Source organism: Aureobasidium pullulans (assembly GCF_000721785.1).
Source record: "Aureobasidium pullulans EXF-150 unplaced genomic scaffold scaffold_31, whole genome shotgun sequence".
NCBI classification, from domain to species: domain Eukaryota; kingdom Fungi; phylum Ascomycota; class Dothideomycetes; order Dothideales; family Saccotheciaceae; genus Aureobasidium; species Aureobasidium pullulans.
Genome location: NW_021941051.1, coordinates 151139 through 178281, shown reverse-complemented (window position 1 = coordinate 178281; position 27143 = coordinate 151139). Strand labels below are relative to the sequence as shown.

Genomic DNA, 27143 nt, shown 5'->3' with positions numbered 1-27143 from the left:
AGATCAGAAGCTTTAGCACTTGGGTGGGTGTAGTATGAGGAAAATGCAGTAGAGGTTGTGAGGTGGACACGAGAAGAAGACGAGGAAAAGTCAATTGCGTTGGAAGATGCTGCGATGATCGAGCTGTGACAGAGTTATAATCTGTTAGCAAGTCACAAGGTGACAGATGGGGAAGTAGCTACCAACCTGTGGAGCTCCCAAGAAACCTTCCCCGACTTGTGCTGCTCGAACCATCTCAAGCGTTTCTCAGGCACCACACCTTAATTCATTGAAACAATGTTATGATTATTTCTTCCTTCTATCTTTGGCAAGGGGGAGCTGATGCCCAAACGTAAATCCAGCAACGCTTTTTGACTTGCCCAAAAAAATGGCCCTGGTGAGGATATGTCATCAAAGGAAATGCCAATTGTGAACGCCCGTCCTCCCTGAAAGAGATGATAGCTACGTGTGTTGTACAAAAGAAGATACCTATGAGTCTGGGGCGTTCTCGTTGCCAGCTGCGGAGACTGTCTCGTCGACCATAGAGACATCACCGCCAGTGGCAGCCGGTGTATCGTCCTCGTCCTCGTCCTCGTCGTCGATCACACGAGCAGGCTTCTTTCTCCGCCTTTCAACAACGGTGTCCTCTTCGTCACCTCCCTCTGCCATGGACTCATCCCCGCCGTCTCCTCGAGCTTCCTTTTGAGCGTCATCCTCATCGTTGATCTTCTCGGCGAGTGCTGAGTTTTCGTTCTGAGTAGCAACGGCATCATCGTCGCTGTCGCTGTCTCCGACCATCTCAGAGCTCTTGAACTTGCCCTTGGGCTCGGCAGCTTTGCCCTTTCTCTCAAGCTTTCTGCGCTTCTTCTTCTTGGGCTTCTCGCCGTCTTCGTCGTCAGAAGCAGCCGAGGTACTGCGGCGTTTTGACTTTTGACGCTTCTCTTTTCCGCCAAATTCGGCATTGCCATCAGCGTCAGATCCCTCATCCTCATCGTTGATGATGTCTGAATCACTGTCGTTGCCCTTCTTCTTCTTTTTGCTGCCCTTGGGCCTCTTTTCTCTCTTCTTGCGACCACCAGTTTCCTCATCCGTAGTGTAGTCCGCTTCTTCACGGGCCTTGCGCTCAGCTTCTTCTTCAATCTTCTGTTGAGTGATTTCGCGGTCTTGCTCTTGCATGCGTTGTCTCTCTTCAACGATCTTCCTCCTACGCTCTTCCTCTGCCTCTTCCAGTGCTCGTTTCTCGTCTTGGCGCTTCTTAATTTCAGCCTCACGGGTTTGACGAGCTTGTTCCAGTCTGGATGCGTTCTTCTGTTCGAAGTCGCGTTGGCTCTGTAAGGCACGATCCAACTGCTTGCGCATTGTATTTCTTCCCATGCTGGCACGCTGTTCGATGTCGTTTTTGGGGAAAGGTGGGTTAGGTGAGCGAGCAATAGCCATAAGGCTTTCAATAGCTTCGTCAAGGCCATTGGCAGCAGCTTCAAGATCAACGAGTGTTCTTGTGGCTTCCGGCAGGGTATAAATGAGTTGAGCGATCTGGATTTGCACGAATGCAACATTGAACTTGAAGTGAAGTTGTTCGGGTGATGATTCCAGTGCACGGTTTGAGAACTCAAGTGCTGTCTTGATAGCCTGCAGACTCCTCTCCTGCTTGCCCTTCATTAACCAAACACGACCCAGACAAGCGAGGATACTGGGATCATGTGTGCGGTCCTTGGCAAGTGCAGCCTCGTAATTCTCGATCGCACGGGCGAATTGCTTGACTTCGACAAAGGCATGGCCCATGTTGATGAAGACGCTGGTATCTTTCAGGGTTTCACGAACTTTGCTGAAGACTTGGATCGCTGTTCCATAGTCTTTCTTGTCTTCGATCAGAGCAATAGCAATACCCTGAGCAGCATAGGCGTTGCGAGGGTCGAGCTGCAAAGCCTTGTCAAAGAACTCGATGGCTCTGACATAAGTCTTTGTGCGCTTCTCTTTGTCTTGATCGGTATCTCTGCGCATCTCTCGTGCAACTTGCAGGAAGAGGTTGCCCATACCGGTCAGTGAGTATCTGTCGTGCTTGTCATGATGTTGAAGAGTGTGCTTGTAATGCCTCTGCTCTTGATCCTCAGCAGGGTTCATTGTTCGCTTCTTTGCCTTGTGAATGTAATGACCGTAGAGCGCGCGAATGTCGAGATTTCCTGGTTCCGACTCGAGCAACTTCTTAACCGCTTGAGCACCTTCTGAGGGGTTCTCGCGGAGCGCAATGTATGCAAGTCTGATCCTTGCATCGGTATAGTCGGGGTGACGCTCAAGCAGGCCTTGATAGACTTGGTTAGCCTCGTCAAGCATGTTCTCAGCCTCGTAAGTTCTGGCCAAGTTGTAACTGATCGAGGTCACAAGAGAGTCGGTGTCGAGTTCACTGTCCTTTGCACCAGCCTTGACACAAGCATTGAGAGCAGTCTGGAACAAGTCTCTGGCTTGACTGAAACGTTCGGCTTGGAAGTGGAAAGCAGCCATGTTGTTTAAGAGCTGTGGCGGGACCATCTCACGGAGAGCAACCTTCAACTCGGCTTCGTCCTTGATGTCAGGACGATCATCCTCATCTATGTCATCCATCTCCATCTGCTCGACCTGCTGAAGGCATTGCAGACTTCTCTCGGGGTTCTCAATCTCGTAGAGTCTGGCAAGGTTGAGAAGAACGTATGAGTCGGGAGTTGTCTTTTTCTTTGGGTCCTTCCAGCTGTTGCGAACACCCTCAAGAAGAGCAATGGCTTTCTTCATCTCCGCTGATTTGTCCTCTTTGGCACCAGCGTTTTGGTTGGAATAGACTTCCTCAGCATAAAGCAGACCAAGCAAAGTCATGGCTTCAGCACTCTTGCTAGACTGAACAATGTTCTCGAGACGGAACTTTGCGCCGGCCCAATCCTTTGACAGAATCTTGAGTTGAGCAGCACCAAACTTGGCGGGCAAGTAGCCCTTCTCATCTCCACCTCTGGCTTGATCGGCTCTGTTGTAGTAGTCCGTGGCCTTCGCGACATTTCCTTCGGTGTGCTCCTTGCGAGCCATAAGATACCATCCATCACTGGCGATGGCGTTGACGTCTGTAGCTTCAATAGCTTGTCGAGCAAGACGCTCGACAGTGGGCCAGGCCTTTCTGAGGATAAAGTAGTTTCCGAAGGTGGCGCATGTCAAGGGAAACTTGTTGTCAAGTTTCCATGCGGTCTGAGTGTACTCGGTCATGGCCTTCTTGTAGTGTTGTTGGAACTCGGGCTCAGTGGTCTGGAACCTTGCGCTCTGGTCGAGATGGTACAGGCCGAGAAGGATGTTCGCGATCTTTGACTCAGGGTTAACATCCAGTGCACGTTGCCATGCGTTGTGGGCTTCATCCTTGTGGCCAAGCTGCCAGAAACAACAGCCTATTCCTATTCTCGGATCCGGATCTTGAAGATGTGGGGCACGCTCAAGAGCGGCCTGGTAGTTGTGAAGAGCATCGGGGTATTTGCCAAGGGAGTAAAGAGCTCTGGCCTTGCCCATGATAGCCATCATGTTGCGGCCTTGCGAGACGCGCAGAGAGTCTTCGAAGCATTTTGCAGCCTGGCGGAGGGTATCAAGGCGTTCTGATTCTTGAGCGGATGATGAAGATTTGGAAGGTTGTAGAGAGGCACGCAGGAGGTAGAGGACACCGCGGGCGAGGAAGAGAGGAGGGTATGTGGGACTGATGCGCGAAGCCTCGTTGAGAGTGGCGGTAGCCTGTTGAATGTAGAAGTCCTTGTTGCGCGCTTCCGAGGCGAGTTGGGAGTCTGCAGATGGATTAGCTACATGCGACACAGCAGAGGAGTTTGAATGTCGTACCGGGCTTCAGGCGAGGAGCTTCTCTACACTGCTGCAAGCGCAACCAACACAAACATGACAACAGCGACAGCTTGTCCTCGGGCTTTGCGTTGCGCGACAGAGAACTGAGGCCCCTTGAGACAATGTCGATGGCGTGGTCGATCTTTTGCTGCTTGGCGTAGGCCAAAGCGATGGTCATCCAGTAACCTCGTGCGACATTCTCGTTCTCAAGCAGAGTACACAGCTCGGTAGGATCGTCCATCAAGTCCTCGAGATTGACCTCGACTGCCTCTTCGGCATCTCCACTTGAAAGAGGTACATCGAGCGCGGCGGGGATGTGCGAGAATCTGGCAAGAGCAGTGGAAGCATCGTCGTCGTGGCCATCAAGGCCGTTTGCGTAGCCGTTCTGCGTGACAGCCATGGCTAGAGGTGGTTGCGAGGATGAAATAGTAAATGCGCCGAAATCAATGGTCCATGGATCGGCGCGACTGTCGATATAGAGGTTCTTCCAAGTCGGGGGAAGGGCGCTTGATTCCAGCGGGCGACAACGGACTGAGATGAGTAAGAGGCGATAGAAAGATAGACAAAAATAGGCAGGCGCACGTCGGCGTGGATGTCGGTGATGAGTGAGTTGAAGGCCAGCGCGAGCTTCACAAGTTCCATGTCCGACTAGAGAAGGTTAGCCGAGACGCGTCACTCCAGATGTGGCAGCTAAGCCGATCACCCTCGTCGCATACCACAGTCCTGTGATACATGATCATGTTGCCAATGCTGCTTTACTGAATGTTTTGTTTGTGAAGTGCCCATCTCACACACGTTCGCTTTGATCCAAATCCCATGGGCTGGTTATAAAACTCACCATGTCGTACATGCGCCGCCCTTCGGCTACTGGAGATCGAGGATACACCAACGGAGATGGCTACCAGTTCCCACGACGCTACGACCTTGATGCCACCAGTAGAGACAACAGCGCAGATGAAAGAAGCCGATCAAGAGGTCCTGCCGCTGGAGCTGGCTATGGTGGACTAGGAAGAGCACAGGATGATTACATTCCCCGAGTCGGCAGTCCGGCGCGACTTGACCGCAGCAAGAGAGCCAGTGGAGAGGGGAGAGCCTTCAGCAGGAGCAGGAGCAGGGCTGCTTCTCAGATGCGCAATGCTGAGGCTAGCCGCCAGGTCGAGGACATCCTGCGCTCCATCGACCGCCATTGGGGACAGATGGCTTCAGACAACTGCGTTCCTGTCAAGGTCGCCCTGCAACTCATGGACCAGAGCTCTCTCGGTCTTGCCAATCAGTACGACCAATTCCAAGATACCCACCAACAACTTCAAAATGCTCTCAAGGCCATTGTCAACCAGCACCATCAGGGCTTCAACAGTTCTATCGGTACTTTCCATCAGATTCAGTCCAGCATTCTTTCATCTCAACAAAGAGTTCGCACCTTGAAGCAATCCCTCGTCCAAGCCAAGGGAAATCTCCGTACTACTCGTCCTGAACTCAAAGCCTTTGCCCAGTCAAGTCAGAGCTATGATCAGATGCTCCAAACCCTGGCTCACATCGAGCAATTACAACTCATGCCAGAAAAGCTTGAAGCTCAGATCTCAGAAAAGCGCTTCCTCGGTGCTGTCGAAACTTTACAAGATGCCCTGAAACTCATGCACAAGCCTGACATGGAAGACATTGGTGCTTTGAGTGATCTGCGTGTCTACTTCAGCAACCAAGAACATTCAATCACCGACATACTCATCCAGGAGTTACACAGTCACCTGTATCTCAAAAGTCCTTATTGTGAAGAGCGATGGAAACAATACACCAATCGCTCCACTACCACCGGCGCTGCCTCATTTGAGATCGAAGGACGCCAGCTATACCGATTCCTCGAATCTTTCGATCCTTCTCAAATCTTGACTGAAGACACATCGCGCAATCCGGAAGCTGACACGTTTGCTTACATACAACTTCTGGTCGAATCACTCGATCGAATGTCGCGACTTGATCTCGCCATCGATCAGATTGAGCAAAGACTGCCTGTCGAGCTCTTCCGTGTTGTCGAGAGATCATACACCGAAGTCGAACAAAAGTACCCTGGCCTGATACGTGGTGCCGCAAAACAGCAACACTTCCAGCTTGATAACATCAATGCTGACATCAACCAAGACAAGAAGATGATTCTGCAAGACATGCTGTCAACCTTGTATGCTAAATTTGAAGCCATCGCTGAAGGCCATCGTGTTCTCCATGAAGTCATTGGCGGTATATTATCCCGTCAAGGCAGTGATGAACCTGCTCTTTTGCGTAGCTTCCGCGAGCTCTGGAAGTTGTATCAATCTGAGATTCGCAGTTTGTTGCATGACCACCTGGCTGCTAGTGGTAGTCCGGAAAACTCATCACATCCTGAACATCATCATGCTGCGAACATGTTCAAGCCTCATACTAGAGATCGAAACAAGCGAATGTTCAAGCTGGCAGACACGGATAGCAAATCTACTGAGTTGGCTATTGAGAAAGAAGATCTCGATTTCATTCTCAAGTCGTCAGTACCTGGTCTTGCCGCTACCGGCACAACACCTGCCACGAAAGACGCCGAAAACGAAAAGAATGAAGACCGCTCAGCAACTGGCCACAAACTCTTGGTCGAACCCAGCGTCTTCAACATGGGCATCCTACTCCCTCCTTCCCTATCCTTCCTGACACGACTAAAAGACATTGTGCCCCCAAGCTCAGAAATCGTCCTGAGCACTCTCACATCCTTCCTCGACGATTTCCTTATCAATGTCTTCCTCCCTCAACTCGAAGAAGCCCTGGCCGACATGTGCATGGCGGCTTCCGCCGAAAACGATGCCTTCGTTCAAGATCCCAAATGGCAATTACGTGCTCAAAAGCCCGTCTTCAAGGGCACATCCAATTTCCTCGACTTGATAAAAGCGTTTTGCATGTTGTTGGACAGCCTACCCCACGATCAAGCTTTCAGTCAATTGGTAATGGCACAAATGCGTATCTACTACGACAAATGCTACAACTATTACCGCGGTTTGGTGTTGCGGCCGCAAATCGACGCCACTGCTGAGCGCAAACCGAAAAGATCAGCAGCGTTGGCGGAATACAATGCGGATATGCGAGATGCAGTTGCCACTCTTCTTGCGCATGAGGCGGAAAATGCAGATGATGTGCAGAGACTCATGCAAGAGCAAACTTCCGCCCTGATCGCCAATGTCAAGAGTTCTCCCCTTGCAGAGGCGGATTTGATCTTGGATAGGAAGGCTATGGTGGGGTTGTGCACGTTGTATAATTCCACGAGATGGTTTGTCGCTCATGCGGAGCAATTGCGGCATATGTCTTCCTCTATAAGTGCGTCTACATCTGCCACTGCCACTGCATCGACATCCCGCCATCAAACGAGAAGATGGACTACGCTGATAACGCCGAATCCCCACGCTGCGATCTATCTCCCTCTAGACACCCAGAGCTCTCGCGACTTCGACGCCATCACGACTTCAATGACCGACTTGGGCCACCTCATCCTCCGCACCCTGCATCTAGAACTCCGCCTCCAAATCCTCAATGGCGTGCAAGCCGCGCTATCATCTACCTATCTCCTCCGCCAACCATACAACGATCCCGACCCCGCCATTTTACAACTAGCCAGACAACTAGTCACGGCAGACTCAGACCTAGAAACCCACCTCCCCACCCCACAACACCGTCTCCTCCTCCTCCACCTCGCGCACCCCGCCTCTTCCTCCCTCATCTCCTTCACCCCTTCCATCCCAGCAATGGACGCGCCTTCCGGGATCGGCCGCATGCATCTCAACATCCTGGTCCTCCAACAAGTGCTCAAAGATATAGAGCCGTCGTCGTCGTTGCAAGCGGCTGCGGATTTCTGGTCGTGGTTTGAAGATTCGCCGACGACGATGGTGAGGGGGGTTGATGAGGGCGTGCTTGGGAAAGAGGAAGCTAGGGAGTTGGTTAGGTTGTGGGGGTCTGGGAGGGGTGATGTGGGGAGGGTGGAAGTGGAAAGTGCGCTTAGGGGTTTGGATTGATGGGGGGAGTTTGTTGGATTTGTGTGTGTTCTGGTGTGTGTGTGGGGGGGAATGCAATCGTCGTTTGTGCTCTCTCGGTGGTTTGAATGTGATTGTGCATTGTTTACTGTGTTCTTTCGTGAGTGCTCAGGGAGCTGCGAGATATCATAGCCCTCGAATCCAGGAAGCCGTAGCAGTGACTTTATTGGTGCAGCATAGCCATGGCAGTGTTTAAAGCTTCGTAGGTAGCCACGACCCTTCACTTTTTCCACTGATAAGCTCGAATACCACTGTCTCACAATTGGCTATCTTGGTCACATCTCTATGGCTACGTTTCCTGCGTTGTGGTTCTTCTGGACATGTACAAAGATGGCAAACATACTGGATACAAAAGTGGAGGTGACAGGTTTCAGCAGATATGGTATTTTTTTCTTGTTTTCTGCAAATATGTTTGATGTGGGTATATGTATAGCAAAGACAAAAGCAGCATCCTTCTTCTCAGCCTCTCGTCAGGAAACAGCAATACATTTTCTCGTAGCAACATCATAGCAAATCAAAGCGATATATGACCACTCAGTACCAATGCACTCTGTCCACATTATCTCTTCATCCCATTCGCCGATACCTTCTTCTTTTCTCCCGTACCCATCATCTTCTCATCTTAGCCGGCTGCGAGGGCCATGGAAACTCAAAAGAAGCAAATCTCTTCATGTGTTTGTTTGGTGGTGAAGAAGGCCACGTAAACTCCGAAGACGCCTGCAGGTTCTTCAGACGAGCAGAAGGTTGCAGGGCATCAAGGTCTTGATCAGGATCTGAGGATTCTGGTGGGCGGAGATAGGATGGTTGGAACGGATCGTCGAGGACTGGCGAGGGAGTGGAGGACTGTGGGATCGTGGTCCTAGAGGCAGGATTGGACGATGATGGCTGAGCTGAGGATGGTTGAGAAGGTGCCGATGCTGGGCTGGCTGCGAGGATGGGAGTGGTATCTAGTTCTTGCTCAGTGGGGAGGCCAGGGTTCGAAGATGTGTCCATTGGGTCGGCATTGTCTTCGTCGTTTGCATCTGTTTGGAAGAACTCTGATTGGACGACAGCAGAGTCGGATCGCTGGCGGATAATTTGAGAGGCACTTGGAGTGGGAATTGCGATGTCGCTGGTATCGATGTTGACCACTATATCTGCCTGAGGCGTAGCTCTTGGCTTCCAATCACAGATGGACTTCTCGTAGACGGCGTCGAAACTTGCAGCACAGATGTGGTTGGTGAACCAAGAATGTTGCAATGCTTTCTTTGCCGTGAGACGCTTGTCTTCTTGCAAGGCGAGTAGAGATGTGACAAAGTTACGAGCTCTCTTTGGCACATTTTCCCAAGCCTGCTTGCCTTGGTCGATGTCGGATAGGTCGTAGGCGCTGTATGAGCGTGTATTGACTGGACCAATGTCGCCGTCGCTGGGTCGGTGGTCGAAAGCAAGGCTGCTTGTCAGCATGAGTGCGGTCACTGTGCCGACTGACCACATGTCGATTGCACTGCTGTAGCCTTTGTTGCCTGCGATGGTTGGGTTGAGCTTGTTGACCTCGCTGTGAAGTCGGTCAGTACGAGATTCCGGAACTATAGAGTATCAACATACGGAGCTGCAAACCCAAACGTGCCACATGTCGAGAACATGCGGAACCTTGCACCAAACTGGCTGGTCGAAGCACTCGACGCACTGATCCGCTTTGCTATACCGAAATCAGTGAGGACAACGCGACTACCGTCTTCCCAAGATGACATGAGGATGTTTTCCGGCTTGATGTCTCGGTGGACAACGCCTTCACTGTGTAGATACTCGACGGCTTTGAGCAGCTGGCGAGTGATGACAGCACTCAACGAGTCGCCGAGGATGCCGCCTTTATAGAATATGTAAGAGAAGAGGTCGCCGCCAGTCATGAGTTCTTGCATGATGTATCTATAGAAATTAAGTCAGTACCACCCACTTGACGCTCAGATCACCAACTGACATGTGGTGGGTAGTGATAAACACCTTTCTCATGTCGATGATGTTTGGCTAGACGCAGTCAGTACCATGTCAAAGCATCAATCTAGGACCGCATACATGGCTCAAGTCTTTAAGAATGTCATACTCGACCTCAAGTCTGTGAATCTTGCGGAGAAGCTTTGTTGGTTGCAGTTTGGATCCATGATTCGCAGTAGCTTGCGTTGAGGCTTGCTTAGGAGCACCTTTGTCGTGATCAAGCTTCACACCAGCCAGAGAGACAGCTTTGCATGCTAATTGTTGACCGGCTTTGCGGTCCCAAGCGATGAAGACCTTACCTTGACCGCCAGCACCGATCAGCCGAGAGGATATATCAAACTCGTCATCAAGACGCTGTTGAATGTGTGAGTATTGCAGTACTAACTCTGCCCAGCTCCTCGCCTACCTTGACTTCACAACTCATGATGAATGACATTTTGTGCTCATTCTCGGGAGTGGTCTCTTTGTACTGCACAAAAGTTGATTTCGAGAAGTAGAGACAATCGCCGTCTTGCAGAAGCACGGGACCCATTGACTTGGTGAGTTGATGATCGAGCCTGACAGTAGAGCTATCTTCATCGGGACCTTCGCGGACAAGTATGGTCCCATTCATGGAAAGGTCCTCAGCATAGACCATTGGAGCGACATTCCAGGTGGCAGCATCCTCATCGAATTGTACGCAGCGAAGGACCAGATGACGACGGGATATGGTTGTATCATTCTCATCGATATATCTAGATTATTGAGTTTGTGTTCAGTGTCGGAAGGTGAAAGGCCAGCATACTGTTGAAGTTGCTTGCATCCGAGAATGATTTCTTGCTTTGGCCAGATACTCAATGCATCTATAGGTGAGGCATGAGAGGTTGGGCTTGAGATCATGTCCTGCCTACATACCTTCGGCCATTCGGCGGCTTCTTCCATTCACAAACGTCAAATTGGCAACAGGAGGTTGTTCAGTCATCGTGAACCCATGTATGCATCACTTTTGTGCAAGTGAAATTCGAATGTAGTGGAAATCGATGGTAGTGTCGCTGGCCCTCGGACGTCTGATTCGGCTAGCGCGTGTCTGCTTACATAAGCGCTCTCCACAGTCTTGGCGGTCTCGCACTCGCGCACCTCTCAATTTCAATCGCACAGCTTGAGCTTCCCCTCTCTTTCCTCATCACCGCATTCATCTCGACAATACTGTAAGCTTTTATCGCGCCTTCAATTGCTCTTCCCATACTAACATCTTATCCTTCAGGCCAAGATGAGAGCCAAGTGGAGAAAGAAGAGAGTCCGAAGACTGAAGCGCAAGAGAAGAAAGACGAGAGCCAGATCGTGAGTGTTTCTCTATCCATTCTTCAATGTGCGCACTTCCTAACAACCCTTACAGCAAGTAAATGACTCGCCCCGACAACTCGATCATCACGGCTTCTTGATACCAATCCACACATCATTGGCGTTTTCTCGCTAAAGCCACCACTACTGTCGAAAAACGCATCTACTACTCGCGACACATCTTGGAGGCCACCACTTTTTCTCACAAACCTTGTCGGATTCGCTCGCATGTTTCCGCCATCTTTGCAGCCGATCTCTCACGGTTGGCTCGGAAGGCGCATGTTGGCAGCTTGAAGCTGAGGAGGGGAAGAAACCAGGTGTTGACTGTTTGCTGGAATGGCTATCACACAGGGGAGTCGGTCAATGTTTTTTCACTCATCGAGATTATCATGGAGTGTTTTATTTGCCTGGCATTGGAAGGATGTCTTCACTTCTCTAACACCGGTGTATGCCTCATAAGCTGCACCTTTGGGATCTGATGAACCTTGCCATTGCGGTTGGCTGTTCTGCTGCAAAATCAGAAAACTGCTATTCGCAAAAATCTTCGAGTTCCACCGTGCACATGTGATTTTATAATGCCTTGTGTTTCACGCTCGCGTGTGACATCGTTCTGCGCATTCAGTGTGCGTCGACCAAGATTTTTTTTGTGCGTCCGACCTTGATGGCCCACAGTGCTGTCATAGGTCGGTCCGACTGTGCTTGAAGACGTCCTTGCTTCGACGTCGTGCCTTCTCGTCGACCTTCTTCCAGGTCAGCGTCTTGTCAAGCTGCTACACGACGTCATCGAGACAGCTCTTGAGCTCAACTTTTCTTCTGTTCAAGCTCTAGGCTCAACCGTCAAGTCGAAGTCCTTGTGCTCGGCTGGTCGTCAAGCTCGACTGTCTCTCAATGATCAATAGGATAACATCAAAACGGGACTCGTGTTGCTCATAGGTTCACAAGTTGCCAGACTTCCACGAATTGTAGGAGCTCTTAAGGGCGTCTAACAACGGCTCAGTCACTCCTTTCTGGTCCTTCGTAGTTCTAGATGTACGAATGGTGAGGTGGTATCTTGCTCATACCCTCGCTCCAACTGGATGGCAAGGTCGATAAAATTATGCTCACGAGATCCTCCTTCGAGGATCGGAATGTTCAGCTTGGCTCTCTCGACATTCAGTACATCGCCTCCGGCAGTTACTCAAGCAAAGCCTTGAGTATACCTTTTCGAATCTGAAGTATCACGTATGACCTTCCCCCAAGGTCAGTAAGAAAAAGAGCACGCTACCATGATTCGCGAAATCGTCATCGTCATCCTCCTAGAGTATGTCAAACAACGAATAGCTCTCCGTTAGTCTTCGTCCAGGTCATATCGTCGTCAGCATCTGATAACTCTTAGTGCTAAGACCCTTGCTGTCACTTCCCGAGCACTGCTCGCGCAATGTTCTTCGTCATCTTTGTCATGACCTCAGACACTCAAGTGCGCAAAGTTGGGCACGTTCTGCTGGAACTCGTAGACGCAGGCAAGTGTATGAGACAATGGTGTGATTCGAAAATCCAGGCTCTTCTTTTTGCCTTGTCTGGAGAATTGATGGCGTCCTCAGAGCCACGGACATGATTGATGGATGATAGATGCTTACGAACTTGAAGGGCGGGTAGTGTCTTTCACAACTCAGACACTCAAGTGTCACCTTGTGAAACACCACACCCAGACGTCGACAACGATTGAGAGAATCAACCATAGTCAATGCACGGCAGGGTCATACCCCTGACCATCTTTTCTGACTTTATCTCGAGGTTTCAATAGCCACCTACACTATTCACAGCAATCAAATGTGTCCACATATACTCCTCCGTCCTCACGATACCATCAAATCTGTCTTGCCATACTCTCGTGGTGTGTTAAGTGACTTAACAACTAGATCGCGTTCTTGGATTTCGGCAAGGGAAATGCTACCTCCCCACGTGCTAAACTTTGCCATGCATGCAGCTGCAAAATTGCACGATTTCAACATTTCCAGAGGTAGCCTCCGTTGAGAGCGTGATAGGTAGTGCCTCTCTATGGATGACTAGAGCGATCTTGAAAACATTGTGCATTTCTACAGACCAAACAACCTCAGGCATGGCTATGGGAGATGGCTAGAATAGATAGAACTTAGCACACGGGGAGGTAGTTCGCTGCCCGACAGAACGTCGGGGATGACCATATCTTACGACCTGAGATTTGATCTGTGGAAAATCTGGTAGGAAAAATAGCATCTGGATCACCTTGACACAACAAAATCATATTGAATCAAGAGCATGTCTTCAAAAAGTACAAACCAAATGAATGCACGGACCACGCATCGGACGACGCTAATTAATTGATGCCCCAGACTCTGACGCGAGACGCGCTCTCCTGCCTTCACTTTACTGCGGCCCTTTGACCAGAATTGACAAAGCAATCAACCACGGCGCATTATGAGTGATTCGGATTCCTCCAGCTTGTCATCGGCGCCGCCGACCGACGACGAAAAGCCCCTTGCTCCCATCTTTGCAAAAATGGCAAAAGGAAAGAAGGCTGCTCCAAGAAAGAAGAAGGCTCCTGTTACTCCTCCAACTCCGCCATCACCGCCCCGACCAAAGAGATCTCCTTCGCCGCCGCACCAAGACTCTCTAGCCGACAATCCTGATGTCGCCGTATGTCCGCCTGAATATACACGCGCATGAACGCGACAAAGCACGCATACTAATTCACAATTGACAGTTCCTGGTCATGTTCCGATCTCGCTTCAGCCATGCCTTCCCACCAAAGCTGCCCCACCTCGGTCCTCAAGATATTGAGAAGGGAGTCGCCGAGTCTCCACCCTCGCCGCAAGTCGAAGAGCTGATGTGCGCAATGCTCGCCCTTGTTCTGAACCGAAAGAAGCCGGTCGAGTGAGTCCTGGACATGCCCCCTTGGACTACCAACCACAGAACTAATACTCGAACAGACGAGGTCACCATGGTCGCGCAATGGAAGAAGCCCTGTCTACGCAAAAGCACCAATGGCCATTGTCCTGGAACCGCGTTAACCCCCTCGCCGGCAGCAGAACCTTCCCCGACATGACCCCCGCCGAACGTTTGAACCTCCTCCGCACTCTCGCAATCTGGTCGCTCACGTCATCTGATGTTGTCTCACAAACTATCAAAGACTCTTACAAGATCAATCGTCGCGAAGACGACATCAACCAGCCGCTGTCGGTGCAACACTGGGGCTATGATGGCGACAAGAGAAAGTACTACTTGATTGAGGGGCAGGATGACACCAGCTTCCGCGTATACCGCGAGGCCAACCGCTCGTCGCAGAACCCTCAGTGGTGGAGTGTCGCCGAAACCATTGACGAGGTCAATGCCCTGGCAGAGAAGCTCGAGACCAAGGATACCACACAAGCCGCTCGCCGCCTGGCCGACAAAGTCAGAGCTGCTGTGCCACGATTTGAGGCATCGGAAGAGGTAAGCATATTGCGGATTGAATTCTTTACACGTACTGACTCTTGCGCAGAAACGCAGACGACGCGAGTACAGACAAATGCGCAAGGCGCAATTCACAAAGCCCGAACCCGGTTTCTCCCTCTACGAAGGTCGCACCCGCGGCAAGCGCATTCGATACACATACTCCGACAACGAAGACGAGTCCGATGCCACGGGCTCACGCCGCTCCACAAGACATTCTGGAAACAATACACCTGCCGAATCTGGTCCGGTTGTTACAGCCAGCGGCCGCCAAGTCCGCCCTGCCAGAACTGGTATATACGGCGAATCGCTGCTCAGTGGCCAGGCTGAGACGCCAGACTACGCTGCCTCGGAGACTTCGCGCACTTCAGGAGGAAGAGCAACCAGAAACAGCACACGCATTTCTCCACTCAACGAGGATCGCAAGAGAAAGTCGCGAGGATACAATTCTTTTGACGAAGACAGCGACGAGGAAGATGCGCCTTCTAGCGGAAATGAATGGGATGGCGGTGATGATGATGAGAATGAAGAAGACGATATAGACATGGCTGACGGAGAAGATGAGGATGAGATGGATCTCGACCAACAAGAAGAGCCAAAGAGCCTGATCGTCAAGCTCAAGTTCAAGAAGAGACCGCAAGAACCTGTCAAGACGGAAAACGCGCCCATCGAGGAAAAGCCACCGCCTGCAACCGACCCCGCTCGTGTCTCGATGGCTAGACAAGAACTCGAAAACCTGTCCACTCAGGACGAGCCTGTAAAGACACAACCTGCAGAGCACCACCCTAAGCCCATGAACGTTATGGACTATGAGATGCCTACACCCGCTACCTACCACGCCCACCCACCTCCCGCTCCTTTGCCTGCAGTCAGCATCCCTGACCAGCAACAAGTCAACGGTATCTCTTAGGAAGACGACCTGTTTCGTTCTATTTCAGTCACTCGGAGTTGAGTTGGAAGTTGAGGAGTTTAGCATCGGCATTATATCCCCTTTCTTTTTTTTTTCTTGGTCAAAGCAGGTGGTTTCTCTGATAGCAAAAAAAGAAGTTTAATGGAGTAGGAATATCATGGATCATGAGCATCGAAAAAACCCGTCCTTTTTTTTTTTTGCTTTTTCTCCAACGTTTGTTTGTGCTATATCAGATAGAGAAAGATGAGGGGGTGGACAAACATCATCGAAAAACGGTGTGATACAAAACTCCACCCCACTTCTCATGACTTTCTATGGAATTCTGAACCGCTTAACAGCTATTACCTGCGAGATCAGATGACCTTTTGTTTTCCGTATGTGTCCAAATGTGGAGTATGTGTCCAAATGTGGAGTATGTGTCTCTCTTGATTTCAAGTTTTGACGGTAAGAAGGTGTAAATTTAGGAGCGAGCAAGCAAGCAGCACGTGTGGAGACACCTATCTGGTTTTTTTTGGAAGTTTTTTTGGGGTCAGTATGATTGCAGAGAGTAGTAGACAAAAAACGGTTGGAAAAGCAGAAGAAGAAGGAAAAGGAAAAGCAGAAGAAGAATGATGGGGTAGGTATATGGTTTATTTCTTTTGCGGATATGTTTATGTTGGATATTTCTCTTCGATTGTTTTTGCGTTGGTGTAGGTCTTTCTTCTACTTTTTGTTGTATCGCATAAGCAAGTCACAGCAAGCAGTGAATGCTCAGTACATTCTGACAAGATCATCACGCGCGAGGCAAGGAAAAGAGTAGTGTCGATATCGCATATTAAGGATGTGGGTATCGCGCACTTTGCCCTCCTCTAGCAACAGCCGCAGCAAAAGCACTACAGATATCGCAAGAGGGGAAAGCAATACTTCGACTTCGACGACTACATCTTCGATAACTTATGATGAGACGAGTTCGCTGCTTCCTCACGAACGAGCTCCTGCTGTGGTTGTTGGGTCAAGTCATCATATGACTGTTCCACGACATCATTATCGACAGAGCAACCACAATCACAACCACAACCACCCGCCTCATCATGCTGGGAATTATAATGGCCAATATACGTCTACGACATCTTCAGCTTCAGCATCAGCATCGGCATCAGCATCACTCCACCATATCTTGACCTTGCATCCCCGTCAAATCGCCCGTCTGGAGAGAGAAAGAGAAGAAATACTCGAAGAGGAAGAGGGGGAGGGGGACGAAGAGCGAGGGATGGAAAGATGTATGTTGTCAAGAATCGACTGTATAGAAGTAGGGTTATGGCACGAGAGGATCAGAGATTATGAAGCCGCTGAATTGGGGATGGTGAGGGCTGAGGAATTAGGATTGTTGCTGCCTCAGCAAGGTGAAGTGGGGAGGGAAGGTGAGGGTGGAGGAGATGAGGGGAGGTTGAGTAGAGTGGACACTCATGTTGATTCGTCTACTTCGATTACGGATTTCGCTGACGTGGAAGGAGGAAGAGGAGGAAAGAGCAAAGTGGATAGGAGCAGGAAGACCAGCAGTGTTACTCGTTTCGGCTCTGTTTCCTTGTCGCTGAATCATGTTCATCCTTTCTTCTGGGTGGATATGCTCGGTATCTGCTCGCTTGTCCTCCTCATCCTTGCTCTTTTGCTTTATATCGGGTTGCAGTTGAGGGGCTTGGATAAGAAGCAAATTTGCGCGAAGGATGGAGGAGGGCTTTGGGTTGCGGTGCAGATGTTGGTGGGACTTGGTGCCGGATTGATATTGCAGGTCCCAGTCAGCAGAAGATTGGTGCCTTTCGTGTTGCCTGTGTGGGTTGTGGTTACTATCGGGGTGGTAATCGGGTTGAAGGAATGGGCTGGGTGTTTGGGTGAGTAGAATGGACGTGGAAGGAGAAGCTTGTCAAGGACATGAGTATTGTTACTGAGGATAGAGAGATCCGAGGACGAGCCCAGCCGTTCAAAGACCTGAAGACAAACCTAAGCATCGAAGTTGTATCACAAAATGCATTATCACCGGCAAGAATGAGCCCTTACAATACGCGGTGAATGAACAAGACACGCAGCTTATGACAGTGCGTGATTATCAGCTGGAGTTTGCCGTGTAGAGCTCTTGTTCTTCGCAGGTCTTCTCGAATGAACAGCACATAGTCTATGACAGTGACGAGTTCACCAGCTGAAGTCTCTCGGGAGTGGCTCGAACAAGATACTCGGTGTATTATTGTACCGGAGATCCTTCGACAGTGCAACGACCAGAAGTGGCTAGGAGATTCTCGTTGCGTGTTCAAGGAGTCAGACGGACTCACCTGTTAAAGACTAGCAGTTGCGCGTTCCGTTCGTGAGAAGTTCAAAAACGGTCGAGACTCCCAGCCTCATGGAATAATGACGAGCATTATTGTCCGCGGCTTTGTCGATGGTCGACGGACACGACTCTGTTTTGCCGGAGAAGACCAAGCCAGACTGCACGACTTATCGAAGTCAAAAATCCTCTGTGGCGATGGGAAGACTGTAGATAGTTCTTCAGATCGAGAGAAAAGCAAAACAAACAGCATGATTCGTGGAAGAAGGGCCCATCCAAATCTCTCTTGCTGGTTAAACGAGATTTCCTTTGACAAAATATATTGATGGTTCGCTTGAGTGGCAGGTCGGGTGGGGTGAGAAAGAGCAAGTGCAGCCACTGTTTTGAAGCAAGGCTGGTTCCGGAGACCGAGCTCTGACCGTTGTAATCTTATCGTCGGCAAAAAAGAAAGGTGTAACGGGGATACATGATGCTAGCTAAACAGATGGTGTTGGAGGAAGAAAGGCGAGCAATGGTCTGCGACGGGATGGAGGCGAGAAGACGATATGAAATACAACTCGTGTTGAGTAGTTGTGGGAGCAGAAGAGCGAGCTGTTTGTATCAGAGTGAGACTCGTGTCAGGACAAGCAGGCGCTTTGTGATTCAGGAAGGAGCAGGCTGAAACACGCTTGCAGCACCAGCCGGGGCAATGATCCGCGGAAGGCGCGTCGGTCTGGCACCTCTCAGACACATTTTTGCAATTTGGCAAGAGCCTGGATGGACATGTGACGGGTGGTTGTCTATGGATGATTGCTGTCTTTTGTGTTATGGATGAGGCCTTGAAACTGCAAAGTATGATCCTGACACTGAACACTCCTAGACTCGCACTGGTCGCGCAGAGACGCCACATTCACCCTCTTCTACCCACGAGGCTGCGGCTGATGTGTGCTTGATCTTTGATTGATCCACCCGGTGTACAACCATCAAGTACTTGCCTACTACATGGTGCGAGTGCCTCTGGTCAACCATCCGCCAGCATCTCACCATCCTCACCCTCACCCAACCTCTCCTCTCTTTCCCCACTCATACTCTACTTCACGCAGCCATGAAGGGAAAGAAGCTGGCTCTGGGCCTGGCGCATCTTGTAAGCCGCTCACCTGCATATACGATACGGGAACACATTGGCTGACACTTGCCTCGAGATTGGCCCGCACAGAGCTGATGATCGCATGCCCACTGCAAACCCCCTCCAAAGTCCACCGCCGTCACCGTATCCTGGACGTCGCGCTCCTCTGTCCACAAAGGTCGAGTCGGATCTGCGTACAGCCTGTGCCGGTGTTCTTGTCAATACCAAGCCTTCGCACCACTACGTCCCACCAGAAGCACAATTGAGCGCCACCAGCGAGCCCAAGCCAGCACTCGATTATGAAGCCATCAAGAGATCCGCATCCACGCGCAAGTCCCAAGACTCGCGTCCTTTCCCACCGCGTACCGATTCAGCAGATGATAAACATCCCGTCAAATATGCATACCGTCCAGACGCTGCCGTTGATCAGCTCTTCACAAAGGCCGATGCTGCTATTGATCCCGTCCAGGCTGTCTTGGGCAAGAGCAAGTATGACACACCCATGGGAAGCCGTACCAAGACTCCGGTGCCCATCAATGTTGTTTCTCCCACTGGGGATGGCACCGCACGACCTCGGGTTTCTAAGCGTTCTCTCTCTGGCGAGACGAATGGCTCTACTCCGCACACAGACCTGACCGAGTATACTTGGACTTCTACCGCCCCTACATCCGCCGCCATTACACCAGCCCGTGCCTCGAAAAGAGCCTCTTCGCACATGCCCTTCGAGCAAGACGTACCCATCAAGGCGGACGCGAATGCCATCGAGTGGATGCGCAATGAACTCGAGCGTCGTCGTCAAAAACAAGCTGCCCAGGAAGAACAAACTGCCGCACTACCGCCATTATCTCGCCCCCCTAGCAGAGCACGAAGCATTCGAAGTCTTCGTGACAACATTAAAGAATACATCCGTCCCAGCAGTGCTGGAGGTCCTAGCAGAGATCCTAGTCGGCCACCTAGCAGGTCACAATCACGCGCATCTCTTCGATCAGATTCAAAATCACGAGATCCAGATGCGCGTGGTGGTTGGCGAAGTTGGGGACGTACTTTGAAGAAGGAAAATGCACAAACAGACGTCAGCAGATCCAACTCGGCAAGAGGGAGAAGCGATGGTTTGAAACGCTCAGGCTCCAAAAAGTCGCAGATTGATTTGAACCGCGAGCTGCCTCCGCTTCCCAGTCTTGATCAATGGAAAGAGGCAGAAATTGCGATACCGACACGACCTGCACCTCAAGCTCCAGTACAGAGCTATCGCCCGGCCAAGTCTGACCATAGCAGAGGTCAAAAGTCAGTCGACAGCGCGATGAGCGAAAAGGACGAAATCATTGCCGCTCGTCTTGGCTCGCCCGTCAGGGAGAAGCCAGAGGTATACATGCCAACTCGCTCTCCGAGATTTTCTGCAGCCACAAAGATGCCAAATCTGGGTTCTGCCTACACCAACGATCATGTTGTATCATCTGGCCTTCGCAGCAAATCAGCTGGCCCGGCTCATATCAGAGATCCGATATCAACTGTACCAACCATATCTTCCCACCATGCAGGAGATTCAACAAGTACTAGTCATTCAAGATTGAGATCTCCAAGCAACCCTGCCTTCTCCAACACCATCCCTGGATTCTCTCAACATCGCAATTACGACAGCTCCAACATACCGACACCCCTCGGCAGCATCAGCAGCAGTTCTACCGGTAAAAAAACAGATAAAGCAACCAGCAAAGACAAACATGATCGCAAATACCGGCACGTCATGAAAACTCGCTCTCCACCACCTGTGCCGCCAAAGGAAGCGGGTGACAAAAAGGCATGGTGGAACCTAAAAGCAAAGAGCAAGAAGCAACCACCGGGATGGATGGAGCAACTCGAAAAAATGGGCGTCAAGGATGGCGTTTTGGTGCCTGACGAGGCATGCGGTTCTCCTCATATCCGTTATTAGAAGGATATAAAGGGCATGCCAGGGCTTTATGGATTTATGACGACAAATCACTCTACTTTATTTATTTTCTAGTTTGGCGTTTGGGGAGCTCCTTTAGCATATCGGAGTGAGAGACTTGGAGGGAACCAAGCCAGGATCCATTTGTTCGGCGTTTATATCTTGACTGCCTTCTCTTTCGTATACCTTATTTTTACATCGTCTATCGATGGTATTGAATTATCAATTCTATCACCACCAACGTATTCACTCGAATGTCATATCTGGTGGATCATCTACTACGGTGATCAAGAAAGCCGTAGAGAATGGAAGAGATGTTGTTAGGGCGGGAAACAGGTCCTGGTATACGATGTACATTCGAGGGATATTTTGCACACTTCTCTCGGGTCTGCATCCTCTGCGCTGGTCCTTGACAGACTTGCTAGAAGTCTTCTTTGCAAATTGCTTGAAACTTGGATGTTTTCACCGGGTATCTTCGTCAAGTCCATCACCCTGGTTACTTGGATACAACAGTCTCAAAGACTCGTCGAGGATTCGAGGTCGAACTAATCCGCAGATTACGACACATGCTGTTTTTCGCCATCTGATGTACGAATTTGGATGGTCAGAAAGGCCTCATGTTGGGGCAGGATCGTGGTTCGTATGAGGTGGATTTTGTTCGAGAATTTGGAGCTGTGCTTAGCTCGACTGTGCATCCTGCGAGTCTTGACGCAAGCCATCCTCACTCCCTGTCGCATGGACTTGTCGAAAAGGAGGTGGCGTCTTTGTTATGTTCAGCCCTCGAAGAGCTGCAGAGAAACTGCTTGGACGAGACTGAGCCGCAGCGACCAGGTAATCCGCGGTCAAGACCACGACCAATCCTTGAAGCACAAGAAACGCCGAGGTGGTCGGAGCGGGATTTGGTGTTCTCCAGAGAGGCATTGTAATGAGATGTGCAGTCAATAAGTCTTTCTGTGATTGGGATGCAGGTTTCTCAGGAGATGGATAGTTTCTCGTATACGAAAGCAACAAGGCAGAGAGTGAATAGCAGTTGGTGGTGCAAGAGGTGAGATGGCTATTATTACGACTCTCTTGGCAGGGTCTTGCGGAGCTGCGAGATGCCGAGTTGCAACTCCTGAGTGGTGAGTGGTGAGGAAGTCGCAGCCGTTTGGGCAGTCGCAAGCGTGCTTGCTACGCGCAACGCTTCAGAAGGGCAGGCCAGCTTACACAGCCCATTGCTATTTTGATCACCTTCTCTCGACACGCTGCGACAAGAGCATCCATGCCATCGCAATCCAATCCGCGTCGCCATTGAACCCCCGTACAGCACACGTTGGTTGCCTCGTCTTTGTCCAGGTAGCCTTACCGCCGTCTACCGAATGGTCGCATCTGCCTCTTCCACCCCGTATTGATCCGCGAACAACCCCTCAACCACCATTCTCACGACGCGATCGCCAACTGTTGCGCATACTGTCGGTACACTATCCTTGCAAACATGGCCGGGAGACCTCATGGTCAGGCGTCCCCGTCTGCCAATTCTGACCTGCTACTGGACTTGGATGACCAGCCTGTCTACAACTCTGGCAAGCCCCCGCCGACCGACGATGACCACCTGCTTCTCCACCACAACATAGACGCATCCGATGCCCCTCGCGCTTCAACAAGCTACGATGACTTTGTGGGCTCCTCTTCGACAGCTGGTCTGCCCGGAGGCCCTGGCGCTCCGAGTACCACTGGCCTACACATCCCCATGCACGAAACTATGGGAAGGCAATACTCGCAGACTTCCGAACTCAACAACTACCAGCCATATTCAGACCTTGACGACATACCCGATGACAGAGACTACTATGCTTCAGGAGGAGGTGTCGATGAGGACAATCTACCAGGCTTGCATGAGACACGCTTCACCAGTCATGGTCGCAATAGAAACAGCATAATGGGAATAGGTGGAAGCATCGTAGATCGCGCCAAGAACATGTTTGGTGCCAACACCGGTGGCTATTCAGAAATGGATCTACCCTTGACAGAGGCTGGTGCTCGGTCTTCTCACATCGCCTCAGGCGGTGTTGATGCCCTCCCCTCTGCGCCTCCGCCTGCTAAGCGCACTCCGGGCGCAAAGTTCAAGTTTGGTCTTGGTCGCTCAGGTCCGGACCCGAATGCTTCTGGCCCTCGCATAATCCATCTGAACAATCCTCCGGCAAACGCCGCGAACAAGTATGTGGACAACCATGTCTCGACGTCCAAATACAACTTTGCTACTTTCTTGCCCAAGTTCTTGTTTGAGCAGTTCTCGAAATATGCCAACTTGTTCTTCTTATTCACAGCCGTCTTGCAACAAATTCCTGGAGTTTCTCCCACGAGTCGATACACCACGATTGTGCCACTGGGGATTGTCCTTTTGGTTTCTGCTGGTAAAGAAATGGTTGAAGACTCGCGCAGGAAGTCGCAGGACAGACAACTCAATACTTCCAAAGCTCGCGTTCTTCGAGGCTCAACTTTCCAGGACAGCAATTGGATCGATATTGCAGTCGGAGATGTTGTTCGTGTAGAGTCCGAGGAGCCATTCCCCGCCGATCTGGTCTTGATGGCCAGTTCTGAACCTGAAGGTCTCTGCTATATCGAGACTGCGAACCTCGATGGTGAGACAAACCTGAAGATCAAACAAGCAATTCCAGAGACTGCCGATCTTGTCAGTCCTGCCGATATCAGTAGGCTTGGTGGCAGGATACGCTCTGAACCTCCCAACAGCAGTCTCTACACATACGAAGCGACCATGACAATGCAATCTGGTGGTGGAGAGAAGGAGTTGCCGTTGAACCCGGAGCAACTCCTTCTACGTGGTGCTACTCTCCGAAACACGCCATGGGTGCATGGAATCGTCGTCTTCACAGGTCATGAAACCAAGCTTATGCGCAACGCCACGGCTACTCCGATCAAGAAGACTGCTGTCGAGCGTCTTGTGAACGTGCAAATTCTCATGCTTGGTGGTATCCTTGTCACACTCAGTATCATCAGTTCAATTGGTGATCTCGCCATGCGTGCCTCCTCGGGCGGCAAGATGTGGTATTTGGCTTATACTCGCGTTAATGGCGGCAAGCAATTTTTCAGTGACTTTTTCACCAACTGGGTTCTGTACTCAAACCTGGTACCTATCTCGCTTTTCGTCACCATCGAAATCATCAAGTACTGGCAGGCCATTCTCATCAGCTCCGATCTGGACATCTACTACGACAAGACAGACACACCCGCTAACTGCAGAACGTCTTCTCTTGTCGAAGAGTTGGGTCAAGTCGAATACATCTTCTCAGACAAAACAGGAACGCTTACATGCAACATGATGGAGTTCAGACAAAGTTCCATTGGTGGTATTCAATATGCCGATGAAGTCCCCGAAGACAGAAGATCAACTGGAGAGGATGGCGACATGGGCATATTTGACTTCACTCGCTTGGAGCATAATCGAAGAAACCACCCCTCTGCTGAGATTATCAATCAGTTCTTGACTCTTCTGTCCACTTGTCATACCGTTATTCCGGAGACAAGCGCAGAAAAGCCTGGCAAGATCAAGTATCAAGCAGCTTCACCCGATGAGGGCGCTCTTGTAGAAGGCGCGGTCACACTCGGATACAAATTCATTGCGCGCAAGCCACGCTCAGTCATGATTGAGGTTTCCGGACAACAACTTGAGTACGAGCTTTTGGCAGTTTGCGAGTTCAACTCTACCAGAAAGCGTATGTCGACTATCTTCAGATGTCCCGATGGCAAGATCAGGTGTTACTGCAAAGGTGCCGATACCGTCATTCTGGAGCGCCTGGGTGGTGATAACCCATTCGTGGAGGCCACTCTGCAACATCTTGAAGAGTATGCCGCAGAAGGGCTGAGAACACTGTGTCTTGCCATGCGTGAGGTTCCGGAGGTGGAGTACAGAGAATGGCAGCGTGTTTATAGTGAAGCAGCTACCACTGTTGGCGGCAATAGAGCGGATGAGCTTGACAAAGCAGCCGAGCTCATTGAACACGACTTTACTTTGCTTGGTGCCACAGCTATTGAGGACAAGTTGCAAGACGGTGTCCCAGACACGATCCATACTCTCCAAACTGCTGGCATCAAGATTTGGGTCTTGACTGGTGACAGACAAGAAACTGCCATCAACATCGGCATGAGTTGTAAGCTTATCAGCGAAGATATGACTCTTCTCATTGTCAATGAAGACAATGCCGCTGCCACTCGAGACAATTTGCAGAAGAAGTTGAGCGCCGTACAGAGTCAGTTCCAGGCCGGCATCACCATTGAAACTCTGGCGCTTGTTATTGATGGCAAGTCTCTGACTTTCGCGCTTGAGAAAGACATGGAGAAGATGTTCTTGGATCTGGCCGTGATCTGCAAAGCAGTTATTTGCTGGTATGTATCTTCCGTCTCTCCTCACTGAAGTCTGCTGACCTGTGGTTTAGTCGTGTCTCACCTCTGCAAAAGGCGCTTGTGGTCAAGCTTGTCAAGCGTCATAAGAAAGCCATTCTCCTCGCCATCGGTGATGGTGCAAACGACGTCTCAATGATTCAAGCCGCACACATCGGTATCGGTATCTCAGGTGTTGAAGGTCTTCAAGCAGCCAGATCGGCCGATGTGTCCATCGCTCAGTTCCGATACCTTCGCAAGCTGTTGCTTGTACATGGAGCGTGGTCCTACCAAAGAATCTCCAAAATGATCTTGTATTTCTACTACAAGAACACGGCTCTTTTCATGACACAGTTCTGGTATTCGTTCCAGAACGGCTTCTCTGGAGAGGTCATTTTCGAATCTTGGACGATGAGTTTCTACAACGTTCTGTTCACGGTTATGCCTCCCTTCGTCCTTGGCATTTTCGATCAATACGTCTCGGCACGTTTGCTTGATCGATACCCTCAGCTCTACCAACTGAGTCAGAAGGGCGTGTTCTTCAGAATGCATTCCTTCTTCAGCTGGGTGGCGAACGGCTTTTACCACTCTCTCATACTTTACTTTGTCTCTGAGCTGATCTGGTTGTACGATTTGCCACAAAGCGACGGCAAGATTGCTGGACACTGGGTCTGGGGAACTGCTCTTTACACAGCCGGTCTGATCACCACGCTCGGCAAAGCGGCCCTCATCACCAATCTCTGGACCAAGTATACTGTGATTGCGATCCCAGGCAGTCTTGCAGTCTGGTTCATCTTCTTGCCCATCTACGCGACTGTTGCACCCAAGCTTGGCTTCAGTATGGAATACGCTGGCGTTGTCCCCAGACTGTTCCCTAGTCTTGCTTTCTGGTTGACCATCATCGTCCTGCCTGTTCTCTGTTTGCTCAGAGATTACGCCTGGAAGTACGCCAAGCGTATGTACTACCCTCAAGCCTACCACCACGTCCAGGAAATCCAAAAGTACAACATCCAGGATTACCGACCTAGGTATGTATTTATTTCTACCCATCTTTACACATTAACATTCTCGCTAACAATACAACAGGATGGAGCAATTCCAAAAGGCCATCCGCAAAGTTCGCCAAGTACAGCGCATGCGCAAACAGCGTGGTTATGCTTTCTCGCAGACGGATGAATCGCAAGCGAGAGTTTTGCAGGCTTATGATACCACGAGGGAAAGAGGAAGATATGGTGAGATGGCTAGTAGCAGGAACTGAAAAAAAGGCACTGCGTTGCATTGGCATTGGCATTGCAAGGGTTCGTTCAACGTGTTTATATGCATATGTATGGGATATGATGAATTCCGAAACGGCGTGTTCTCCACGCCTCTCTCTATATCTCTTGCACGTTCTTTTTCATATGCATCGATGTTTTGAAAGAATGCCAGAAAGAACGGTGTCTCTGAAAGCATGATTGGAATGTTACTTTAAACCCTAAAATACAGAGATTCTACTCGACCACCTTGCTACTCAGACTCCTCTTGCCAACGTCCTCCAGGCATGAATGAAGACAGAAAACAACCCTCGCAGCTTCGGCCTCTAGGAGCACACACTTAGGGTAAAACGGCGTTGTTTGGCATAAGAGCGGACATCGCAAAAGCGTCATTCTACTACCTACCTCTTTCAGGATTTGGGGACTAGATCTTTGATTTATAGAGTACCTTTGTGAAATATGTATTTCCAGATGTTTGATTTCTTTTTAGTACTTGTTGACTTGTTGGATAAGATGGATGGTTCTGTAAAGGATGTTGAGAATTGTAGATTGTCATTTGGAAATTGGGGGTTCTTGTGAAAAGTTATTGTTTCTTTTGCGAAATGTTTGTTTTTATTCTCTTTGGTGTACGGTATGCTGTGGATTTGAGTTTGCAGCTATCGGGTACTTTTTATAGTATATTGT

General features: G+C 50.3%; 11 protein-coding genes across 11 annotated transcripts; 6 read left to right on the top strand and 5 right to left on the bottom strand.

Moving 5' to 3' along the window:
• Positions 1 to 96: 96 nt before the first annotated feature.
• M438DRAFT_305944 (TPR-like protein) lies at positions 97 to 4414 on the bottom strand. The gene is made up of 2 exons (XM_029902244.1): positions 3814 to 4414; positions 97 to 3761 (listed from the first exon to the last, which is right to left on the bottom strand). Exons 1-2 carry the CDS (start codon positions 4211 to 4213, stop codon positions 469 to 471), a joined length of 3693 nt encoding a protein of 1230 aa, XP_029755825.1. The 5' UTR covers positions 4214 to 4414; the 3' UTR covers positions 97 to 468.
• A 238-nt stretch (positions 4415 to 4652) lies between these two features.
• Positions 4653 to 7832, top strand: M438DRAFT_378094 (uncharacterized protein; the record flags this gene model as incomplete). Its single annotated transcript, XM_029908777.1, has 2 exons — positions 4653 to 4788; positions 4822 to 7832. 2 exons carry the CDS (start codon positions 4653 to 4655, stop codon positions 7830 to 7832), a joined length of 3147 nt encoding a protein of 1048 aa, XP_029755824.1.
• A 145-nt stretch (positions 7833 to 7977) lies between these two features.
• Positions 7978 to 8410, top strand: M438DRAFT_144251 (uncharacterized protein). The gene has a single exon (XM_029898919.1). It carries the CDS (start codon positions 8136 to 8138, stop codon positions 8358 to 8360), a length of 225 nt encoding a protein of 74 aa, XP_029755823.1. The 5' UTR covers positions 7978 to 8135; the 3' UTR covers positions 8361 to 8410.
• A 49-nt stretch (positions 8411 to 8459) lies between these two features.
• On the bottom strand, positions 8460 to 10782 carry M438DRAFT_378093 (kinase-like protein; the record flags this gene model as incomplete). The annotated part of the gene is made up of 6 exons (XM_029908776.1): positions 8460 to 9384; positions 9435 to 9755; positions 9808 to 9854; positions 9903 to 10175; positions 10228 to 10555; positions 10712 to 10782. The coding sequence occupies 6 exons, from the start codon at positions 10780 to 10782 to the stop codon at positions 8460 to 8462; spliced, it is 1965 nt and encodes a 654-aa protein (XP_029755822.1).
• A 2066-nt stretch (positions 10783 to 12848) lies between these two features.
• Positions 12849 to 13358, bottom strand: M438DRAFT_349558 (uncharacterized protein). The gene has a single exon (XM_029906425.1). It carries the CDS (start codon positions 13239 to 13241, stop codon positions 13086 to 13088), a length of 156 nt encoding a protein of 51 aa, XP_029755821.1. The 5' UTR covers positions 13242 to 13358; the 3' UTR covers positions 12849 to 13085.
• A 166-nt stretch (positions 13359 to 13524) lies between these two features.
• M438DRAFT_349557 (uncharacterized protein) lies at positions 13525 to 15609 on the top strand. Its single transcript, XM_029906424.1, has 4 exons — positions 13525 to 13796; positions 13864 to 14033; positions 14090 to 14591; positions 14641 to 15609. The coding sequence occupies exons 1-4, from the start codon at positions 13578 to 13580 to the stop codon at positions 15499 to 15501; spliced, it is 1752 nt and encodes a 583-aa protein (XP_029755820.1). The 5' UTR covers positions 13525 to 13577; the 3' UTR covers positions 15502 to 15609.
• Positions 15610 to 15958: 349 nt separating this feature from the next.
• M438DRAFT_349556 (uncharacterized protein) lies at positions 15959 to 17518 on the top strand (the record flags this gene model as incomplete). Its single annotated transcript, XM_029906423.1, has 1 exon — positions 15959 to 17518. A coding segment is annotated over exon 1 (1052 nt), but the record flags the coding sequence as incomplete, so codon positions are not given.
• A 638-nt stretch (positions 17519 to 18156) lies between these two features.
• M438DRAFT_144096 (uncharacterized protein) lies at positions 18157 to 18784 on the bottom strand. The gene has a single exon (XM_029898916.1). It carries the CDS (start codon positions 18684 to 18686, stop codon positions 18270 to 18272), a length of 417 nt encoding a protein of 138 aa, XP_029755818.1. The 5' UTR covers positions 18687 to 18784; the 3' UTR covers positions 18157 to 18269.
• On the top strand, positions 18785 to 20935 carry M438DRAFT_144097 (uncharacterized protein). Its single transcript, XM_029898917.1, has 2 exons — positions 18785 to 18920; positions 18979 to 20935. The coding sequence occupies exons 1-2, from the start codon at positions 18882 to 18884 to the stop codon at positions 20830 to 20832; spliced, it is 1893 nt and encodes a 630-aa protein (XP_029755817.1). The 5' UTR covers positions 18785 to 18881; the 3' UTR covers positions 20833 to 20935.
• A 611-nt stretch (positions 20936 to 21546) lies between these two features.
• M438DRAFT_249292 (uncharacterized protein) lies at positions 21547 to 21750 on the bottom strand (the record flags this gene model as incomplete). Its single annotated transcript, XM_029899630.1, has 1 exon — positions 21547 to 21750. A coding segment is annotated over one exon (204 nt), but the record flags the coding sequence as incomplete, so codon positions are not given.
• A 276-nt stretch (positions 21751 to 22026) lies between these two features.
• On the top strand, positions 22027 to 26858 carry M438DRAFT_349550 (phospholipid-translocating P-type ATPase). The gene is made up of 3 exons (XM_029906422.1): positions 22027 to 25212; positions 25263 to 26234; positions 26293 to 26858. The coding sequence occupies exons 1-3, from the start codon at positions 22304 to 22306 to the stop codon at positions 26462 to 26464; spliced, it is 4053 nt and encodes a 1350-aa protein (XP_029755815.1). The 5' UTR covers positions 22027 to 22303; the 3' UTR covers positions 26465 to 26858.
• The last annotated feature ends 285 nt before the right edge of the window (positions 26859 to 27143 follow it).

What these genes read in the sequence shown, in the direction of transcription:
- M438DRAFT_144251 (XM_029898919.1), top strand. Translation starts at nt 8,136, where the DNA reads ATGGCTACGTTTCCTGCGTTGTGGTTCTTCTGGACATGTACAAAGATG.
- M438DRAFT_349550 (XM_029906422.1), top strand. Translation starts at nt 22,304, where the DNA reads ATGGCCGGGAGACCTCATGGTCAGGCGTCCCCGTCTGCCAATTCTGAC. An exon ending in TGCAAAGCAGTTATTTGCTG is followed by an intron (nt 25,213 to 25,262) that starts GTATGTATCTTC and finishes CCTGTGGTTTAG; the next exon opens with TCGTGTCTCACCTCTGCAAA. An exon ending in ATCCAGGATTACCGACCTAG is followed by an intron (nt 26,235 to 26,292) that starts GTATGTATTTAT and finishes ACAATACAACAG; the next exon opens with GATGGAGCAATTCCAAAAGG.
- M438DRAFT_144096 (XM_029898916.1), bottom strand. Translation starts at nt 18,686, where the DNA reads ATGTGGCGTCTCTGCGCGACCAGTGCGAGTCTAGGAGTGTTCAGTGTC.
- M438DRAFT_305944 (XM_029902244.1), bottom strand. Translation starts at nt 4,213, where the DNA reads ATGGCTGTCACGCAGAACGGCTACGCAAACGGCCTTGATGGCCACGAC. An exon ending in AGCTCCTCGCCTGAAGCCCG is followed by an intron (nt 3,762 to 3,813) that starts GTACGACATTCA and finishes ATCCATCTGCAG; the next exon opens with ACTCCCAACTCGCCTCGGAA.
- M438DRAFT_349558 (XM_029906425.1), bottom strand. Translation starts at nt 13,241, where the DNA reads ATGCCTGAGGTTGTTTGGTCTGTAGAAATGCACAATGTTTTCAAGATC.
- M438DRAFT_144097 (XM_029898917.1), top strand. Translation starts at nt 18,882, where the DNA reads ATGAAGGGAAAGAAGCTGGCTCTGGGCCTGGCGCATCTT. An exon ending in CTCTGGGCCTGGCGCATCTT is followed by an intron (nt 18,921 to 18,978) that starts GTAAGCCGCTCA and finishes ACTTGCCTCGAG; the next exon opens with ATTGGCCCGCACAGAGCTGA.
- M438DRAFT_349557 (XM_029906424.1), top strand. Translation starts at nt 13,578, where the DNA reads ATGAGTGATTCGGATTCCTCCAGCTTGTCATCGGCGCCGCCGACCGAC. An exon ending in CCGACAATCCTGATGTCGCC is followed by an intron (nt 13,797 to 13,863) that starts GTATGTCCGCCT and finishes CACAATTGACAG; the next exon opens with TTCCTGGTCATGTTCCGATC. An exon ending in AACCGAAAGAAGCCGGTCGA is followed by an intron (nt 14,034 to 14,089) that starts GTGAGTCCTGGA and finishes ATACTCGAACAG; the next exon opens with ACGAGGTCACCATGGTCGCG.